Here is a 22011-nt window from a genome sequence, read left to right as displayed (position 1 = left end):
GTATATACTACCCTGATATTCATTTTCTTGGCTAACATTCCCAGTAAATACAAAGAAGCACAACAGAATCAATAAAAACCTGCTCACAAAGATGGACAAACAGCCAGTATGCAAAAGTTAACAAATTGTGCGAATACCGAAAAGGAAAAAAATATTAAAATAATAATAAATAAATAATAAATATTGAGAACACAAATTGTTGAGTCCTTGAAAGTGAGTCCATGTATTGTGAAATCAGTTCAGTGTTGGGGTGAGTGAAGTTCAGGAGCTGATGGTTGAGGAATGACTGTTCCTGAACCTGGAGGAACAGGACCTGAGGCTCCTGTACCTCCTTCCTGACGGCAGCAGTGAGAAGAGAGCATGGCCTGGATGATAAGGGTCCTTGATGATGGATGCTGCTTGCCGCAAATAGTGCTCCTTGTAGATGTGCTCAGTTTTGGGAGGGCTTTTCCTATCATGCAGTGGGCTGTATCCTCTACTTTTTGTCAGTTTTTCCCATCAAGGACATTGGCATTACCATACTAGGCCATGATGCAACCAGTAAGTACACACTCCATTCAGCACCCAAAGAACTTTGCCAGAGTTTTAGATGAGATGCCAAATCTTCACAAACTTTTAAGAAAATAGAGGCACAACTGTGCCTTCTTTATAATACTCAAGGGCACCATTTGATCATAGCTTCCAAAACCTTACATGAACTTCCTTTTTCTTTTTGACTAAGTTCACCAGCTCTCTCATCATCCAACGCCCCCTTACCTTGCCATCATTGTCTTCCATTCTTACTTCTTCCTTCATACCTGTCCTGTACTCTTTGCAGCTTGTTTTTAAAACACCCTACATATGAGAGATGTGGACTTGCCCAAAAACAGTTGTTCCCTATAATGCTCTTGAGCATATCAATAAAAACTTCGGTTTGATTTTGTTGGAACATGCCATGGTCAAAGACAGAGAGGTCAGAGTGGATGTAGAACTAAAGTGACAGGTGGCTAGAAGAGGAAAGTCGTTTTGGACTCTGGATGGAGATGTTCTGCAAAGCAGTCACTTAATCTACATTTGGCTTATTCAGTACAGAGGAGACGACACCAAGTGTAATGCAGCAGACTGAAGTGCAAACAAATTATTATTTCAGCTGGACAGACTATTTGGGTTGGTTGGTGGTGGGAAGGGAAAGGTTAATCGACAACATTGCATTTGCTATAGTTGGGAAGAAGTGGGTGTTGGAGATCAAAGAACCTGTGAGCAAATGGTCCCTCTGGAATGCTAGAAGGGGCAGGGAGGGAAATAGAAACATAGAAAATAGGTGGAGTAGGCCATTCGGCCCTTCGAGCCTGCACCACCATTCAATATGGTCATGGCTGATCATCCAACTCAGAACCCCGCCCCAGCCTTCCCTCCATACCCCCTGACCCCCGTAGCCACAAGGGCCATATCTAACTCCCTCTTAAATATAGTCAACGAATTGGCCTCAACTGTTTCCTGTGGCAGAGAATTCGACAGATTCACCACTCTCTGTGTGAAGTTTTTCCTCATCTCGGTCCTAAAAGGCTTCCCCTCTATCCTTAAAGTGTGACTCCTCATTCTGGACTTCCCCAACATCAGGAACAATCTTCCTGCATCTAGCCTGTCCAATCCCTTTAGAACTTCATACGTTTCAATAAGATCCCCCCTCAATCTTCTAAGTTCCAGCGAGTATAAGCCTAGTCGATCCAGTCTTTCAAGTCCTGCCATCCCAGGAATCAATCTGGTGAACGTTCTTTGTACTCCCTCTATGGCAAGAATATCTTTCCTCAGATTAGGGGACCAAAACTGCACACAATACTCCAGGTGTGGTCTCACCAAGGCCTTGTACAACTGCAGTATTACCTCCCTGCTCCTGTACTCGAATCCTCTTGCTATGAATGCCAGCATACCATTCGCCTTTTTCACCGCCTGCTGTACCTGCATGCCCACTTTCAATGACTGGTGTATAATGACACCGAGGTCTCGTTGCACCTCCCCTTTTCCTAATCGGCCACCATTCAGATAATAATCTATTTTCCTGTTCTTGCCACCAAAGTGGATAACCTCACATTTATCCACATTAAATTGCATCTGCCATGAATTTGCCAAAATGTGTGACAATTGCTGGAATCTTTATGAAGGTGGAGGAAATTCAGAAAAATCATACATTAAGTGATGGAGTTGAAGGAGAGCCTCTTCTCGGTCCTCTATGATGCTGTACATTTGGTGTTTAATTTTGTTTTGTGATGATTTCATTGATTGGATGTACCTGTCTCATTTTAATACCATAGCAATATCTTACTAACGTGAAATTCTGCAGACAAGTTAGAGTGGCAAAGCCGCAGAACGTGAGCAAGGCACACACCTTCATCGTGCACTTGAAGAGCCAGATGACCCTTTGACACTTTCGAAGTATTCAACCCTAACATCAGTTGTGCAGTGCTCAAATTTTATTACTCTTATTCACGGTTCATTTACTGAAATGTCAAATAACATTATTGCTAACCGCCTGAAATTCTCGCTCAGCCCACACACAGCTCTCAGTAAATCAGTCATCGTATGATCTCTTCCCACTCAAAATTTTAACTGAAAATGCTAATGGTGCATTTTAAACAAGCCACGGTCTCTTTTCACACAAACATGTTTCTTTTTGCAACACCATGGTTTTAATGTTCAGATTGATTGGAATGTTCCATTTTTAGTCAAGTAAAGGAAAACATATTATAATTGCAATAATCATTTAACTTGTTAACTTACATTGCAGTCACAATGTGAATTTGCCAATGGACCAGAAAATATCGAGTATGTGGTTGTGATGTAAAGGAGGTGAAGACAGTTTCACTTCTGGCTGAATAGTGGCACATATGATTTCGTTTATAGACACTGCCGTCTTCACACCAGTCCTACTGAGCACAACCCAACTGTATTTGATTAACCTTTCAATATTGATAAGTGGGTGTTGGATTCAGAATTAGTCAGACAGTTGTTAAATATCGTAAAAAGTGTGAAATCTTTCTAAGGTTTTCAGTGGTTCGTGAGAAGTGAATATTTATTGCTGAAGGTTTATGTGAATTCTTGCATGTGGGAAAGTATGAGCTTTTTCATTTTGCAATTCACCTCATAGGAAGCTATTTCAGGTTTACCCTTCCGAGCTGTTCCAAAGATGCAGTTTGGTAAGGCTCATACTGGTTTGTATTGACAGTCATTCAGGAGCAGTCTGAATGCAAATCACTCAATATATAAATCTGTATCATTATGTTACTCAGCCAGGGCAGTCTCCACTTAAAAGATACTTTTATTTCAGGTCAATTAATGGCAACCTCTGACATACAGTATGAAACCACTCCATAATATCAATGCAACAATGCTTTTGTTCTAAAACAAAGACAGATATATCCTGACTAATAAAAATTCATGTAATAATTACAGAATAATGCATATATGCTGGTGGGATATTCTGTCAGGCCTCACAGGCAATGCAAATGACACAGATTATTTAAAAAATACTTTCATGCAAACATCCCTTGTCAACTCACAGGAGCTTAATCAAACAAAATTTGACACTGAGCCCCATGAGATTTTAGCTTCATTTAGCCTGGAGCTATAACCACGCAAAGTGCCAGTCTTGCAGGTTGGTTTGGTACTACATGTTGGTAGGGACAGGCAGCTGATGGCACACCCTGCAGTAATGCAGCTAAGAAAATTAGAGATGAGAATAGTGAAACACATTGATCTCATTAATTCGTATGGGTAAAGGAGGCAACAAAAAGTAGCTACTCATTCGAAGGACTAGCTCCAGTCCAGCAAGGAGCTTGTTGATTCAATATGGAGGCTTGCTCCCTGTCTGCCGTGGCACTGGGTCACTTCGGTAGAGTCACAGCTTTCATCTTATCAGGTAGCTGGAAAAGAACAGTACTTGAGGTCCCGAGCACAGAAAATTTCAGAATGAATCACCACAAGCCCTTTCTAGTTGATGAAGTCAAAGGCTTTTGGGAGGTTGAAAAAGCTTCAAACACTGTTCAATGCTGCACTGTGCATTTTCTGGATCTGTCATCCAGTAAAGATCACTGCAATTGAACAACACACACACACACACACACACAAAATGCTGGAGGAACCCAGCAGGTCAGGCAGCATCTATAAGGAATAAAGGGTCAATGTTTTGGGGGTCTTGGCCTGAAATCTCAACTCATTATTCCTCTCCATAGATGCTGTCTGAGCAGCTGAGTCCCACCAGAATTGTGTGTGTGTGTGTGTTACTCTGGACCCAGCATCCAGAGAATCTCCTGTGTTTATGCCAACTGGGCATTGTTGTGGGCAGAATCCACATTTTCACCCTGACAGTCCTGATCCTGAGGGGACTGAGGAGGACCTTTGTGATAATTTACCCAGTAATTAGGCAGCCAGGCTCTAAAATCAATATCCACAATAAAACTCTGGAAAATACAACATCACTTTCCATACCTTGGATAACATCTTTCAGAGAGAGCAAACATCGACGATGAAACCCATCACCACCTCCAATGCGCTATAGCACAACCTTCAGCTGTCGGAGGAAAGGAGATCAGAAGCCCAGGATTTCAAAACTGGCACCAAGCTCATGGCTTACTGAGTAACAGTGGTCCCTGTCCACTTCAGTGAGTCAGAGACATGGTCAATATACCTGAGGCACCCCAGCGCACCGGAGAGGTTGCAGCGACACTGTCTCTGCAAAGCCCTACAACTTTAGTGGCAGAATGAACAAACCAATGTTGGCATCCTCCTTCAGGTCAATGTCCCCAACATCCAACCTGTGATCATGGGTCTGGTAGATGGGCATCCCTGACACCAGACTCCAAAACCAGGCTCTCCACTCCGAGCTCCCTTGCCGCAAGAGATTTCTAGGAGGACTGAAAAAATGTTTAAAGATGTTCTCAAAGTCTCTTTGAATAATTGTAACATTGATTCATCAGAATCCTTGGTAGGTGACCTCTCAAAATATAGAAAAGTTCCATGTAAATTTCTGATCAATGTACGTATACGTCACCAAATATTGATGTGTCACCAATAAATAGATTCCATTGCTTTGCAGGCACTCACAGTGGGACAAAGAAATACAACAGAATCGTTGAAAAGCTGCACAGAAACAAAGACTGACAAGTAACCAATGTGCAAAAGAATACAAAGTACGCAAATAAAATCATCAACAGACAGCTAGACAAATAAACAAATGCTGAGAATACTGAGTCCCTGAAAGTGAATCCATAGTTTGTGTTCAATAATCACTTCAGTTTTCAGGTGAGTGAAGATATCCACTCTAGTTCAGGAACCTGAGGGTTGAGGAGTAATAACCGTTCCTGAACCTGGTGGTGTGGGTTCTGAGGCTCCTGCACCTCCTTCCCAATGGCAGCAGCGAGGCCTGAGCGGTGGGGGTCCTTGATAATGGATGCTTCTTTCTTAAGATGCAAATATAGGAGCAACATTTCCAATCTCTACATTGGGAACACGCAGAAGCTATGTATAAAAACCAGAAAGAGTACAGCAGATTCCACCCAGTCAACATTCACATAATGCACCTGGAGCAGTGTCTGTGAATCCTCTATAAAACTCTTCAGTCACAGACATCACAGAACTAGAATAGCAAATCAGCTTTGATCCTGAGGAACTGCTCTTAAGAGAGAGAATTGTGTGGGTTGAAGGAAGGAGAGATACAGGGGTTTAGAGAGAAATAAAATTATTGATGGATTTGAAAATGGGGATGAGAATTTTAAAATTAACATTGTTGTACTGAGAGCAAATGAGTTGGGTGACACTGCACCATTGAAGTACAGTATGTATTTTACATCACCAGAAACATGGACTATAGAACTGCATCCTGATTCACACAGCAATAGGTGCACCGGGTACTGACATGATAGCTAAATTCATTGTAGATATATCAGATGAACCAAAAGTTTTGAATACTAAAGAACAGAAAATACCAGAAATACTCAGCAAGTCAGGCAACATCTTTGAGAAGAGAAACAGAGTTAAAGTTTCAGGTCAAAGATCTTGCATCAGAACCAAAATGTTAGAGTCTAACAAGAATCTTCAGACACACTTTCTCACCGTGGATGCATATTAACAAATGAACTACTGTACTGTCAGATAACACTGGTCAAAGTCCCAAAAGCCTTTGAATTCAAGCCAAACAAATTATTTAGTTTGTTAAGCGACGGCACGTGTAAAATATTAATGACAATGAACACCAGTCAAGTGAACAGCTAGGACTTTAAATGCTGTCATACAGCTTGGAGAGTGTTATTTTAAACCTCACTTATCAATGTTAAAAATACATAAGTATAATTTTAACTGTCTGACCATAAGGAATAACATGATTTGATTAATAAACAGATTTACTGGTATGGATGACAGCTGTGCAATTGAAGTCAAGAATCTTGGCTCCAGCTGCAATGTGCAGAGCCATTTCCTACGTAGACCCTACACACTTAAAAGTTATTGACATTTGTCAATGTGAAGTCAGTGAATTTTCAATATCTCAATGTTTCAAGCATTTTCTATTTTTATTGCATAATCATAGGCTGTTGTTTTTATATCAAATTCTGCTCTGCATTAACTTACTTAAATGAATGTAGTTACTTGTTTTCTATTCCTGTAAAAGTCAACAAGACTGTAATTTGTTAACTTTCTAACTTGATAGTGGGGTTGCAGGCATTCTGTATAATTTCTGATATACTATATATGTCATAACTAAGGAGTTATTGAAACCTGCACTCTCCCTCCCCGTAGGAGGGCAGATATAGATTCAGGTTTAAATGTGACTGCTAGTTTACCAAAACTGCTTTTCCACTAAAGCACTGAAAAGTGTCAAACAAATGCCTAGAATCGTAAAAGACTTAGAAATAGGAAACTAAAACAGGTTACTTCATAACACCAAACATTTAATTCAACAACATAACACAAAATTTCAAAACCATTAGAAGCGAGATTGTGGCTTAACAGCACTATTACAGAATGACACATACACCTCAGCAATTAAGAACACCTTTTTAAAACACGACCTAAAATTCAACAATACCAATGACACATGTACAGCCCACTCCATTCTTCAAAATGACCATCCAGCTTCAGCTGTAACAAATCATGAACAGTTCATCAGGCAGTTTATATAAAACTGCACACAAGCCAAAACGGCTCCTTGATAAGTAAGTAGCAACATGTCCAGAATGTGCTATCAGAATGAGTCACCTTCAACTGTCAAAAGAGCCTGTAATTTTCTCCTAAAACAGGAGAGCCTTTCAAGGCACCTCTTTCCACCCTTTTAGGGAAGAGGAAAGTAAACCTAACCTTGTAGTGCCGATCACTACTACATCAGTGGGCAACCCGGTGGAAGACAGTACAAAGTCTAATGGAAATTGTACTCTCTCTTCCTCCACCCTTCTTTCATTTCACCACATTTCATCCACCTCAGAAAGCTGTTTCACATACCAAGTTAAAAATCTAAGTAAATCCCAACTAGGTTAACCCTTCCCTTTTGGGATGTCATAGTCTCATCTGGTTCAGGAAAAGGTACAGGAAATGTCTGCAGGTTATCTGGTTATTACTGTTAATGCCATTGAGAAGACCTTTCCTTTGGTGTAAAGGTTGAACCCAGTTATTTCTGTGTTTGCCATTACAGTAGCTTCCTGTGCAGCTATGCTGACTTTAAAATTCTCACATTTTCTTTCAAGTCCTCTCTTGAACTTAGTCCTCCCAAACTTACAAGAAGTTCTCAAATGAATGTGACTACAAAGTACATCCATACAATTTTAATTGAAGGAGTAAATCCAGTCCAAATACTTTGGATGCTTGAGAATATTTTAATGGATCAATGCACTCAGTGGCCACTTTATTAGGTACAGCTGCTCGTTAATGCAAACATCTAATCAGCCAATCATGTGGCAGCAACTCAATGCATAAAAACATACAAGCATGGCCGAGAGATTCAATTGCTGTTCAGACCAAACATCAGAATGGGGGAAAAAAAATGTGATCTAAATAACCCTGACCAAGGAAGATTGCTGGTGCCAAACGGGGTGGTTTGAGTATCTCAGAAGCTGCTGATCGCCTGGGATTTTCATGCACAATGATCTCTAGAGTTTACATAGAATGGTGCAGTAAAAAAGAAACATCCAGTGAGCGGTCATTCTGGACTAGTTCAAGCCGACAGGAAAGCAACTGTAACACAAATAGCCACACATTACTACAGTGGTGTGAAGAAGAGCATCTCTGAAGGCACAACACATCGAACCTTGAAGTGGATGGGCTGAAGCAGCAGAACACAAACATACTCACTGGCCACTTTACTAGACTCATTAGGCAACTAATAAAACGGCCGTTGTGTATATTTAAATGGTGTAACATACAAAATTACACACGTTATAATGCAAACATATTATATAAACCTTTTCCTGTAAGGATAAAGTCAGTTCACAGAAGTTAATGCATGCATTGCAGTTTTTAAAAAAATTTTTTATAAGTTTCTACAATGCAAAAAGTAAAAAAAAGGTTTATACAGTGCAAAACATATCAAATGTACAGTTCATAACAGTAAAGGAAAAGCACCCATAGTAGAATTGTATAGTTAGTTACCACCCTACCCTCCCACTACCCAACTCCAAGCCAACCTTACGATATATAGAAAAGTTGATGAGAACTGTTACCACTATAGAGCTGTACTTATAAAAATACAGCTACTACCTGAGCTATGATATGATTACACATCAAAAAAAAACATTAAGTCTTAACCAAAAGAAGCTGGAAGTAAGGGATTTAAATGCAAAAGAAAAAAGAGGGGTAAACCCTTAATCTAAACAGGAATTATGAAAATATTCAGAAAAAGGTCCCCACACCCTTTGGAACTTTATGTCTGAATTAAGAAGTGAATAATGAATCTTTTCAAGGTCTAAGCAGGACATAGTGTCTCTGAGCCATTGAGCATGAGTGGGTGGGACAACATCTCTCTACCTAAGAAGGACTGCACGTCTGACCAAAAGAGAGGCAAAAGACAATGTACGACATTTAGTCGGACTCAGATGCATGTCAACTTCTCCCGAACTGGCGAAAAGAGCAATCAGGGGGTTAGGTCCAAACAGCAATTAAGTATATGGGATTAAGTTAGAAAGACATCTCTCCAAAATTTCTCCAAGCTAGGACGAGCCCAGTACATATGAATAAGGGAAGCCTCGCCCCCTCTACACTTGTCGCAACAGGGACTAATATCAGGATAGAACCACGATAATTTAGTTTTAGACATATGAGCCCAGTGTACAACCTTGAACTGTAAAAGGCAGTGGTGAGCACATAAAGAAGTTGAATTAACTGACTTGAGAATTGAATCCCAAACCTCATCAGACAAAGAAAGATTTAAATCATGCTCCCAGGCAGTTTTAATTTTGTCAAAGGGGGCTCGCCTCAAAATCGCTAACGTATCTCGAATAATGGATATTAAACCTTTACCCAATGGGTTCATACGAAGAAACAAGTCCACAACATTTTTATCAGGTACCTCAGGAAAGTTTGGTATTAAAGTGTTGATAAAACGTCTAATTTGGAGGTATCTGAAGAAATGAGTGTTGGGTAAATTGAACCTTACAGACAGTTGTTCAAAAGTTGCAAAGTGATCGTCTATGAAAAGATCTTCAAAGCACCTAATGCCCTTTCTGTGCCAATCTTGAAATGTGAAATCCTGCATAGAAGGCTGAAAAAGATGATTATGTAGAATAGGACTAGAGAGAGAGAAACCGTGAAGACCATTACATTTTCTGAACTGAGGCCATATTCTCAGAGTGTGTCTGATGACAGGATTAACAATTGATTTAGGCAGATGATGAGGAAGTGCAGATCCAAGAAGTGTGGGAATGGAGAGATTCTTATAAGAGTTCAACTCCATTGCCACCCATGCTGGGCAGTTAGACTGAGTATAAAAGTAAGACCAAAAGATAAGACAACGTATGTTGGCTGCCCAGTAACATAAATGAAAATTGGGCAAGGCCATACCACCTACCCTTTTAGGTTTTTGAAGGTGAGCTTTATTTAGTCTGGGATGTTTGCCCTTCCATAGATAGGACGATATAATAGAATCTAACGAGTCAAAAAAAGCTTTAGAAATAAAAATTGGTAAAGATTGAAATAAGTATAAAAATTTAGGAAGGATATACATTTTAACAACATTAATTCGACCTATCAGAGACATAGACAGGGGTGACCACTGTACTAGACTCTGTTTTGTATGGTTTAAAAGATTAGTGAAATTTTCTCCAAAATGACGCTCATAATTCCTTGTTACTCTAATGCCAAGGTAAGTAAATTGATTATTTACTACTTTAAAAGGAAGGTTATAAAATTCTAATATTTGTGCTTCTTTGTTTATTGGAAAGGGTTCGCTCTTATGTAAATTAAGTTTGTATCCAGAAAGCTGGCTAAATTTGTTAAGGAGTGAAAACATTGGGGACAAGGTGGTAGTCAGGTTTGATAGAAAAAGTAAAAGATCATCAGCATAAAGAGAGACTTTGTGCTCAACAACCCCCCTCCAAATCCCCGTCAATTCAGCACAGCTACGAAACGCAATCACCAATGGCTCTACGGCCAGATCAAAAAGTAAGGGACTTAAAGGTCACCCTTGCCAGGTGCGACGTTTAAGGTTGATAGGCTGGGATTGCTGAGAGTTGGTCAAGACAGAAGCAGTGGGGTGTGAATATAACAATTTAATCCATGTAATAAAACTTCGTCCAAAATCCAATTTTTCTAAAACATAATACCACTCCACACAATCAAATGCTTTCTCCGCGTCTAGAGAAATTATACATTCAGGAATCCCAGCTGAAGGTGAGCATAAGATATTAAATAGATGCTGTATATTTAAAAAAAGGGAGACAATTTTTAAAAAAACCAGTTTGGTCTTCAGAAATAATTAAGGGTAGAATGTTCTCCAATCTAGGGGCCAAAACTTTAGCCAAAATTTTAACATCAACATTTACAGACATCCCACCCTGCAAAAACTTATTTCAGGGAGGTAGCACCATCAATTTGTGGAAGACTTCCAGGAGAGGTGGGATGTCTGCAATAGAGTAGCTCCTTAGCAGCCAGCCAGCTAGTTTGAATAATGTTAGCTATGCTAATGAACAAATGACACCTGTTACACTCACCTCAACATGTCTTTTACAGTCTTAACCCACCATGGGCAATAGAAAAGTCACTGTTGCAAACAGTGCAGCGAGCAATACCATCATTATTTTTGACCACTATTAGGCAGGGGTACACTTTAGGGTACAGTAGTCTGGGGTGACATACAATTTATATTTTCTTTTTTTGGAACACTCTCCCATGGCGCGCGCGCTTTCTCTCTCGCTCGCGCGCTCTCACTTGCTTTCTCTTGTTTGCTTTCTCTCGTGGTCGCTCTCGCACTCTCTCGCTCGAGCTCTCTCTCTCTCGTGGTCGGTCTCGCGCTTTCTCTTTTGCTTTCTCTCTCGCGCTCTCTCGCTGGCTCTCAAAAAAATTGATTTCCGTGACATTGTATATAAGGGAGCCACTATTAATATGCGGGAGACTCCCGGAATTTCCAGGAGAGGTGGGATGTCTGCATTTAGCAAAGAAATCGGCCTATACGAAGAACACTCTGATGGATCTTTGCCTTTTTTCGCTAAAAGAATGATACATGCCTCATTGAATGATGCTGGCAACTTACCTTGTTTAAACCAGTCGGATAAAACTAAAATTAGTTGAGGCGAAAACAGTGAGGAAAATAATCTATAGAATTCTGCAGAGAACCCATCAGGTCCAGGAGATTTACCAGACTGCAATACAGAAACAGCTGGTTTGAGATCAAGAGAAAGCGTAGGGATATTTAAACTATTTAAAAAGTGCTTGACAGAAATATTATCATTTAAAGATTCGGAAGTATGGAATCGAGAATAGTAATTCTTGAACATGTCATTAATTTCAGAATGATTCAAGGTAATATTCCCATTTCCCATTCAAATTTTTGTAATATGTTGTTTAGCTTTAGAGCGCCTTAGCTGGTTAACTAAAAATTTACCAGATTTATCACCATGGATATAAAACCGGCTCTTACTTTCCAAAAGTTGGTGTTCAATTGGGTGAGTGGAAATAAGGATAAACTTAGTTTGACATTCCACTCATTTCTTATACAACTCCGGATTTTTGGTCTGGGCATATAGTTGGTCTGTTACTTTAATTTGATTGACCAGATCTAATCACTCTTTATGGGTCTTTCTTTTCAAATTCACAGTATATGAAATTATTTGACCCCTTAGATATGTTTTCAAAGCGTCCCAAACAACCTGACTTGAGGTTTCAGATGACATGTTAGTATTTAAAAAAAAGTTATCTGGCCCTCCATAAATTTTACAAAATCATTGTCTGACAACAGGGTCGGATTAAAGCACCAATGCTTATTCATTTGGGGGAAACCAGGAAGAATTATAGACAGGGTGACTGGGGCGCGATCTGAAATCAATACACTTTGATAGTCACAAGAATGAACAGATGGAATCAGCTGATTATCAATTAAAAATAATCAATTCTAGTAAAAGTGTGATGGATATGTGAAAAAAGAGTTTCTCTCTCATTTGGATGGAGAAAAAGCCATACATTGGAGATACCATAATTGGAAAGGAAAGACTGAATTGATAAAGCAGATTTACTGGGTAGTCTAGAAATAGAGGAAGACCAATCCAAAAGTGGATCTAACCAACAATTAAAATCACAGCTCAATATGAGAGAATAAGAACTCAGCTCAGGCAATAAAGAGAAAAAACGATCAAAAAACTCCACGTCATCCGAATTGGGAGTGTACAAGTTAACCAAGACTACCAATGTGTTACATAATTTCCCCAAGACAATAATAAAACGACCATTTGTATCAGGTACTTTGTTATGAAGCTCAAAGGGAACATTATGATTTATAAAAATTGAGACCTCCCTCCAGCTTTAGCCTGAAAAGTAGAATTGAAGTGCTAGCCCACCCATCTTGACATGAGATGAGAGTTATCAGAACTGTGAATGTGTGTTTCTTGCAAAAAAGCAATGGCTGCATTAAGCTATTTAAGATGTAAAAACACCTTCCTTCTTTTAACAGGATGGTTCAATCCCTTAAAATTCCAGCTTACAAAATTCAACGGACTAACCATTGTCCTTTTAAAAAAAGATAAGAGGATACCAGGCAAAAGCATTATCACAAATTCGTGTAACAGCTCTGGGGCAAAATTATAAAACAAGAAAAACAGGACAGAAATACATCATAACAATACAAATACCTAAAGGTTCTATGAATAATATTGGTGCTATCTTCCCCCCGCCCCACACCCCATGGCAAGAGAGCTACCGAAAAGCAGCAGCAAGCTCTTCAAAAAAAAGTCACCCCATAACCCAACTTCCTGTCTATTAACATAGTCAACAACTCCACCTTTTATCAATTAAAAACCAGAAAACTTTTAGCACTACAAACTAAACTTATACATAGTGAAAAGAAAAACAATTCCACCAAAATGTGTTAGTTTAACTCAAGGTAATAATCCAAAAAAAGATATGAACTAGTATTTAAGAAAAAATATAAAAACAAGTAAACAGATTTTACCAGTGACCTACCCACAATGAAAAAAAATTACTGACTTAAGAAAGAAAGATCGGGGAAAAAAAGCAGGAAAAAAAAGTACTTCTCCACCAGTATAAGTGACCAGACCGAATCTGAGGGACTCGAAGTAACAGGGAGGCTATCGATAAATTTTTGAGCTTCTGTAGCCACTTAAACCACTTTTTGCCTCCACTAGTAAGAGTTATTCGGAGGCGGGCTGGAAATCGAAGGGAAGGCCCGAATCCATGATTATATAGTTATTTCATGACTCCTTTATACTCGGCTCGCAGACTCAGTACTTGGGGAGCATAGTCCTTGACAACAAGAATTGGTTGACTCTTGTATTCCAACTTCCCTCTCCAACAGGCTTCTTTAACCAAGAGATCTTTAATCTGGTAGCGATGAAAACGAATAATTACAAGGCGTGGCCTGTGCCCCAGCTCCGGTTTAGGCACTAAAGTACGATGAGCTCTGTCAATCTCGGGCGGGGCCGAACGTACATCATTCCCAAAAATCTCACATAGCAAAGTTGAGAAAAATTCAGCGGGGGATCATCTTTCGATACTCTGGCAAGCTGAGAATACGTGGATTTTGACATCTGCTCCGACTTTCTAGGTCGGTAACTTTGGATATTGGTTTGCTGTTATGATCTCTCAAGCTGGAACAAACGTTTTCCAACTCTTTAAAACGGCGGTCAAAATCATCCGTGGCAAACTCGAGATGTGATAAACGTGGGCATGATCCTCCACTTTGGATTTAATTTGATCCAATTTCAATTCCAACAAACTGAAAGAAGACTTAAATTCAGTAATTATCTCCTGTTGATGCTGTTCTAATATCAAGATAATGTTTTCACCCGAGAAGCCGGCCACTGGAACTTCTTTTTTCCCCTGATTTGGTGGTCTTTGAAGCCATTGTAAAGGCTTCAAAGGCAGGAGGGAGAATAAAAAGTTTAACAGTTTGGAGTTTAAAAAAAAGGGGAGAGAAGGAGTGCAGAGATAAGAAATAGAATGGACCGATAGCTTTTAGCAACTAAACCATCGCCATCTTGACCAGAAGTCATGCCTTGCAGTTTTATGCAAGTTTGAAGTGTCCTATCTTTAAATGAAAGGAGCAAGATCCCACCCTAATACTATATGAACGTCAAGTTTAACTTGGTGCAGGCAAGCTGCTGGAATCCATTCTAAAGAACATTATACATATTCAAAGACCCTGTCTGATGAGCTTCACCAGATATGTTGATGATGGTAAAGAGGAGGGTTGTGCTTGATGTCATCTTCTAACAATCTCCTGCATGGCAGACTTTTCCAAGAGGAAAAATGCAGTCAGATTGAGGGATGGGTGGCAAATCTGATCCAAAACTGTTTCTATTCCAGGGGGCAAAACATAATGATAGGTGATTGTGACTTTGCTGCTACCATTGGTAACCCACTGGGCTCAATACTTCACTTCTTGCTTTTTGTAATGTAAATTATTTTGACAGAAATGAAGGAGACATGATAAGATTGCCAAGTAATACAAATATTTGACATGAAAGTTTTAGATGGCAGGAAATCTTGAAATTCAGCGACAGATTGGCAAATATGACGTCGTGGCCATCTCTGAAACTTGGCTAAAGGATGGCTGCCATTGGGAGCTGAACGTGCAAGGACATACGGTGTATCAGAAAGATAGGTTAGTAGGCAGAGGGGCTGGTGTGGCTCTGTGTGTAAGAAATAATATTAAATCATTGGAAAGAGATGACATAGGATTGGAAGGTGTACAGTCTCTATGGGTTGAGTTTAGAAATGGCAAGGGTAAAAGGACCCTAATGCCAGTTGTATACAGGCCTCCAAACAGCAGCAGGAATGTGGGTTACAAATTACAGCAGGAGATAGAAAAAAAAAGCAACACACATCAAAGTTGCTGGTGAACGCAGCAGGCCAGGCAGCATCTCTAGGAAGAGGTGCAGTCAACGTTTCAGGCCGAGACCCTTCGTCAGGACTAACTGAAGGAAGAGTGAGTAAGGGATAGAAAAGGTGTGTCAGAAAGGCAATGTCGTGATAATCGTTGGGGATTTTAACATGAAAGTGGATTGGGAAAACCAGGTCAGTAATGGACCTCAAGAGAGAGAATTTGTAGAATGTCAAAGGGATGGCTTTTTAGAACAATTTGTTGTTGAGCCCACCAGGGGATCAGCTGTGCTGGATTGGGTGTTGTGCAATGATGCGGAGGTGATAAGAGAGCCTAAGGTGAAGGAACCTTTAGGGAACAGTGATCACAGTATGATCGAGTTCACATTGAAATTTGAGAGGGAAAAAAAATAAAATCCAATGTGTCGTTATTTCAGTGGAATAAAGGATATTACAATGGCATGAGAGGGGAACTGGCCAAAGTTGACCGGAAAGGGACACTAGCAGGAAGGACAGCACAGCAGCAATGGCTGGAGTTTCTGCAAAAAATGAGGGAAGTGCAAGACAGATATATTCCAAATAAGAAGAAATTTTTGAATGGAAGAAGGACACTATTGTGGCTGACAAGTGAAGTCAGAGCCAAAGTAAAAGCAAAAGAGAGGGCATACAAGGATGCCAGAGGTAGTGGGAAGATAGAGGATTGGGGAGCTTTTAAAAACTTGCAGAAGGAAAGTAAGAAGGTCATTCGGAAGGAAAAGATGAATTATGAGAGGAAGCTAGCGACTAATATCAAGGAAGATACTAAAAGCTTTTTTAAGTATACAAAGGGTAAAAGAGAGTCGAGGGTAGATATACGACCAATACAAAATGACACTGGAGATATTGTAATGAGAGACACAGAGATGGCAGAGGAACTGAATGCATATTTTGCATCAGTCTTCACAGTGGAAGACATCTGCAGTATACCAGACATTCAAGAGTGTCAGGGAAGTGAAAACCTGTGCAGTAAAAATTACGACTGAGAAGGAGCTCAGGAAGCTTAATGGTCTGAGGGTGGATAAATCTCCTGGACCTGATGGAATGCACCCTTGGGTTCCGGAGGAAGTAGCTGAAGAGGTTGCGGAGGCATTAACCATGATCTTTCAAGAATCGATAGATTATGGCATTGATGACTGGAAAATTGCAAATGTTACTCCACTATTTAAGAAGGGTGGGAGGCAGCAAAAAGGAAACTATAGACCTGTTAGCCTGACATAAGTATTGGGAAGTTGTTGGAATTGATTGTTAGGGATGAGATTACTGAGTACCTGGAGGTACATGACAAGATAGGTCAAAGCCAGTATGGTTTCCTGATAGGAAAATCCTGCCTGGCTAACCTACTGCAATTCTTTGAGGAAATCACAAGCAGGGTAGACAAAGGAGATGCAGAAGACGTGGTGTACTTGGACTTTCAGAAGGCCTTTGACAAGCTGCCACACATGAGGCTGTTTAGCAAGATAAGAGCCCATGGAATTACAGGGAAGTTACTAGTATGGGTGGAGCATTGGCTGGTCGGCAGGAAACAGAGTGTGAATAGGGGGATCCTATTCTGGCTGGCTACCGTTTACCATTGGAGTTCCACAGAGGTCAGTGTTGGGACTGCTGCTTTTTATGAGGAATGTCAATGATTTGGACTACGTTATTAATGGATTTGTGGCTAAATTTACTGATGATACAAAGGTAGTTGGAAGAGCAAGTAGCGTTGAGGAAACAGGGAGCCTGCAGAGAAACTTAGATAGTTTAGGGGAATGGGCAAAGAAGTGGCAAATGAAATACAATACATTTCAGAGGAAGAAATAAACAGGCAGACTATTATTTAGATGGGGAGAGAATTCAAAATGCAGAGATGCAAAGGAATTTGGGTGTCCTTGTGCAAGGTACCCTAAAGGTTAACCTCCAGGTTGAGTCAGTGGTGAAGAAGGTGAATGCAATGTTGGCATTCATTTCTAGAGGTATAGAATATAAGAGCAGGGATGTGATGTTGAGGCTCTCTCTATAAGGCACTTGTGAGACCACACTTGAAGTACTGTGTGCAGTTTTGGGTTCCTTATTTTAGAAAGGATATACTGGCACTGGAGAGGGTTTAGAGAAGATTCACGAGAATGATTCCAGGAATGAAAGATTTACCGTATGAGGAACGTCTGGCAGCTCTTGGGCTGTATTCCCTGGAGTTCAAGAGAATGAGGGGGGATCTCAGAGAAACATTCCAAATGTTGAAAGGCCTGAACAGATTAGATATGGCAAAGTTATTTCCCATTGTAGGGGATTCTAGGACAAGAGGGCACAACTGCAGGATTCAGGTACACCCTTTTAGAACTGAGATGCGGAGAAATTACTTTAGTCAGAGGGAGGTAAATCTGTGGAATTTGGTGTCACGAGCAGCTGTGGAGGCCAAATCATTGGGTGTATTTAAGGCAGAAATAGATAGGTTCTTGATTCGCCAGGGCATCAAAGGGTATGGGGTGAAAGCAAGGGAGTGGGGATGATTGGAATGAGAGTGTACAGAGGAAATTTGCAAAGTGGCACAGCTGTGTAGTGGCTCGCACAACACTATTATGGCACCAGCAACCCGGGTTCAATTCCTGCTGCTGTCTGTAAGGAGTTTGTATGCTCTCCCCTTGACCGCACGGGTGTCCTCCTACATTCCAGATGTACAGGTTAGCGGGTTAATTGGTGACACGGGCTCACTGGGCCAGAAGGGCCTATTACCGTGCTGTATCAGCAAATAAAAATAAATAAAGTTGCAGGTATGAGGAGAGATTGGATAGTTAGGATTGTTTATTTTGGAAAGATGATACCCAGAAGAGATTTAATCGACAGGTATGAAGTTATGACCTTATATCTATTGCCCTAGTCAAAGTGTTTAGGAAGAACCTGATTTCCTCAGCAAAGGAGTGAAAATCAGAAGCCTCTTACCATTGGCAGAAACATTAGTGGGGAAAGGAGGAAACATTTTTTCATCTAAGGGCAAAATTTTCATTACATCTCAAAAGTGCTTAATGTTTTCTTCAAGAGCTGTGGGTAACTGTGATTACCCAGCAGGTTTTGGAAGTCCACTGTTAGATAAGATAAGGAATCCCTACCATTCGATGCCCAGACCACATTTCAGGAAATCTGATCATTTGGTTGTCCTTCTCCTTCCTGCATTCAGGCTGAGGCTAAAGAGCAAGGCTCCAAAGATGAGGACAACAAGAGGTGGTGGTGAAAGGCAGAGGAGCGGCTTTGAGTCAGCGGACAGGGCTGTGTTCAAGGACTCATCCGTCAATATGAACGAGCACATTTTGCTCATCACAGACTTCATGAAATCAGTTGTAGACCAGTGTGTCCCCACAAAATCATTCAGTCTTCCCAAACCAGAAACCCTGGATGAACTATGAGATCCGGAATCTGCTGAGGGCCAGATCACAGGCATTCAAGTCTGGCAACCAAGGAAGTTACAAGAGGTCCAGGTATGCTCTCTGGAAAGCCATCTCACAAGTGAAGAGGCAATTCCAGACCAAACTTGAATCAATGAAAGATGCTTGACAGTTGTGGCCGGGCTTGAATGCTATCAGCACTTTGAAAGTAAAATCAAGCGACATACAACTGGATTCACTTCCAGATGAACTCAATGCCTTCTATGCTCGCTTTGACCATCAAAACAAGGCAGAATGATTACGAACTCCCACTGCCCCTGATGACCCTGTGATTTCAATATCTGAGGCCAACATGGGAGCATCCTTCAGGAGGGTGAACTGACAGAAATCATCTGGCCCAGACGACGTACCTGACCGAGTACTAAAGACCCACCCTGATTAACTCGTTCGAGTGTTCACGTACATCCGTAGTGTTTTGAGAGGTTGCTGATGAAACAAATCAACTCCTAACTGAGAAGCGACTTGGATCTGCTCCAATTTTCCTACTAGCACCACAGGTGAGCAGTAGATGGCATTTCATTGGCTCATTGTAGGGGTGAGTATATTTACATGGCTGCATCACGGCCTGGTATAGAAACACCAATACCCTTGAATGGAAAATCCTACAAAAGGTAATGGTTATGACCCCGTCCATCACTGGAAATCCCTCCGCCATCTTCCATTTATTCCATTACAGTTATTGGATTTATTGAGTACGCCCACAGGAAATGAATGTCAGGGTTGTATATGGTGACATATATGTACTATGAGAAGAAATTTACTTTGAACTTTGAAGACAAAATTAAGCTGTGAAGGTTTTTTCCAATGGGCATGGATTCGATGGGCCAAATTGTCACCTTTCTGTCATTAATTTTCTACAATTCCATGATACACCTGTTTCATCTCCAACTCGTCTCGTTTTAATCACCAATTTCACCATCATCATCACTGCTTGTTACTTGCGTGGACATCTGAGTGTTTGTTAATCTGACTTGAAGTCAGGTAGACGTACACAAGACAAGGGCAGGTTAATCATGCCTTCTGAAGCGCTCAGCCGCTCACATCCAGTCACTCAGCCTGATACAGCAGTATCTTACAGACTTGTTCTGTCAGGCTGTAGCTGCAAGGATCTTAGACTAAACATACACACAAAGCAAACTTGTCTTAAATCTGGATCAAAAAAAATCTAGCTTCAACTCGCCAGAACTAATTACTTCTGACAAATATTAAGTCAGTTTCATAAATCTCCGGAACAAATACAGAAGGCAGGAACTCGTGTTACCGAATTCACTGTAATTATCGTCATTATTTAATTGTAGCTCCATGAATTTACTAGAAGGTGGGACTTCACTGGCCAGCTCTTTTACGATTATCACTGACACATCGGGCTTACCTCTGATTCCCTACCTCAACTCCAACCTGTCTCGTTTCCGTCTCTAATTTTACTATCGCCCTTGCTGCTGCTGCAGTTCGCTAAAAATGAATGTATAGCAACAGGCTCGGTTCACCTTGGCAAGCAGGAGCGGGCCTCAGCGTTAGACAAGTTAAAGCGCAGAGTTTCGTCATATCAATACCGCTGGAATAATATGTGCAACACGGAGATACTTAAACATAGTTTTGACTACATCACAGCACTTTCGCCTAAAATTGGGATTTCGAAACACACTCGAGAGCTGAATACAGTAACACAATCCCAGCTCGCTCTCCAGCGCCGCCGTGCTGAGGGGGTTTTCCTAAAGAAACAGGTTTTTAAACGGCCTCTCGGCTCTAACAAACTGCGTCCAATGAGAAAACAGAAGTAGAGCAACACGCACAAAACGCTGGAGAAACTCAGCAGGTCAGGCAGCGTCTAGGAAAGGAATAAATAGTCGACCTTTCGGGCCGGGACCCTTCATGAGAAACTATATAAGTGGTCTTCTGCTACGGCGCTTCCGATATTTTAAGAGCATCGAAATGTGTTATTGAAATGCAAAAACGCTTTTAATTTCAGTTTTCCGCTAATTGGAGCAATAACAGTACGACCCTCTGGTTAAAGTAAGAAAGTCTGTACAGCTTGCTCCTACTCTCCCTGTTGTCAGGCGAAGACGCACGCCGCAGCAGCTTTAATGTGGGAGCACCTCTCCGCTCCCATTCGCCTTACCTGCGTTATAAAAGTAGTCCAGGACGGCTGTCTCTCCAAAGTCCAGTTTCTCGAAGGGTACAGTCTGCAGGTCGGCGCTGACACTCTCGCACGCTTCCGTGAGACACTGCAGCGCCAAGCTCTCGGCCAGCTGCTGCTGAGCCGCCTCGTTCTCCACATACACCACAGTGGTCGGCCGGTTCTTAAGGCGAGCTGTCGGCACCAGGGCGGGTGCGGTGGCGGGCACCGTGTGGTCCTGCCAGTAAGTGCCGGCTGGCACGCTGCTGGCCGGTGAGAGCGTTGTCCCGGCGTCTCCCTCGGCAAGCGCCAGGGCTTCTGCCGTCTCCCGGTCGGCGTTCATGGTGCGAGCGGAGCCGCTGATTTCGGCAATGCTGCGGCTCTCCCGGTCCAGCTTACTATGGCCCACATGAGAGACTTCAAAGGAACGTTCCTCCGCATCCCCTGCTCTTTCCGGGAATGCAGCTCATTTTGTCCTAATTCACAAACGAAAACCTAACGCACCGACTTCAAACTAGCAGCAGAGAGCAGGACTCCAATCAGCGATGCGAACTGCAGCACCTCTTCGGTTTCAGACGGTGTGTATCTCACTGACGAGCACCGGAGAGTCAGTTGTAAGTCAAATTTCAGGGGCCGTCCGATTACCAAAATAGGAGAACATCCAACTAATGGCCGATTGCAGTACAGCAGGGGGCGTGGGAAAGAGACCGCGCGCAGGAACTTCACAAACAAGTCACCGTCAGCCGGGCTGTGGTGGAATTTTCAAACATTCACGTCATACCTCATGCTTGTTCTTCATTGCAATTTGTTTCACCCTTGCAGAATTACAAGTATGAAACAATCTTTCGGTTACATTGCACGCTACGTTCATGGAAATCGACAAAGATGCCTGTCATGACAACCGTAACTCAACGAGTAATGTGAATATTTCAGGTC

General features: G+C 41.4%; 1 protein-coding gene across 2 annotated transcripts in view; it reads right to left on the bottom strand.

Annotated features, from left to right (window-relative positions):
• The window catches only part of map3k5 (mitogen-activated protein kinase kinase kinase 5), a 189531-nt gene extending 167791 nt beyond the window's left edge, over positions 1–21740 (bottom strand). For both annotated transcript variants that reach the window (XM_072249338.1, XM_072249347.1), the window contains exon 1: positions 21079–21740. In XM_072249338.1, the coding sequence (XP_072105439.1) occupies positions 21079–21418 (340 nt within the window). In that variant the 5' untranslated portion in view covers positions 21419–21740. The remainder of the gene's footprint in view (positions 1–21078) is intronic.
• Positions 21741–22011: the final 271 nt, after the last annotated feature.

The sequence above is a fragment of the Mobula birostris genome, chromosome 2 (genome assembly GCF_030028105.1).
Source record: "Mobula birostris isolate sMobBir1 chromosome 2, sMobBir1.hap1, whole genome shotgun sequence".
Lineage (NCBI taxonomy): Eukaryota > Metazoa > Chordata > Chondrichthyes > Myliobatiformes > Myliobatidae > Mobula > Mobula birostris.
This window is presented reverse-complemented; position numbering and strand designations above follow the sequence as displayed.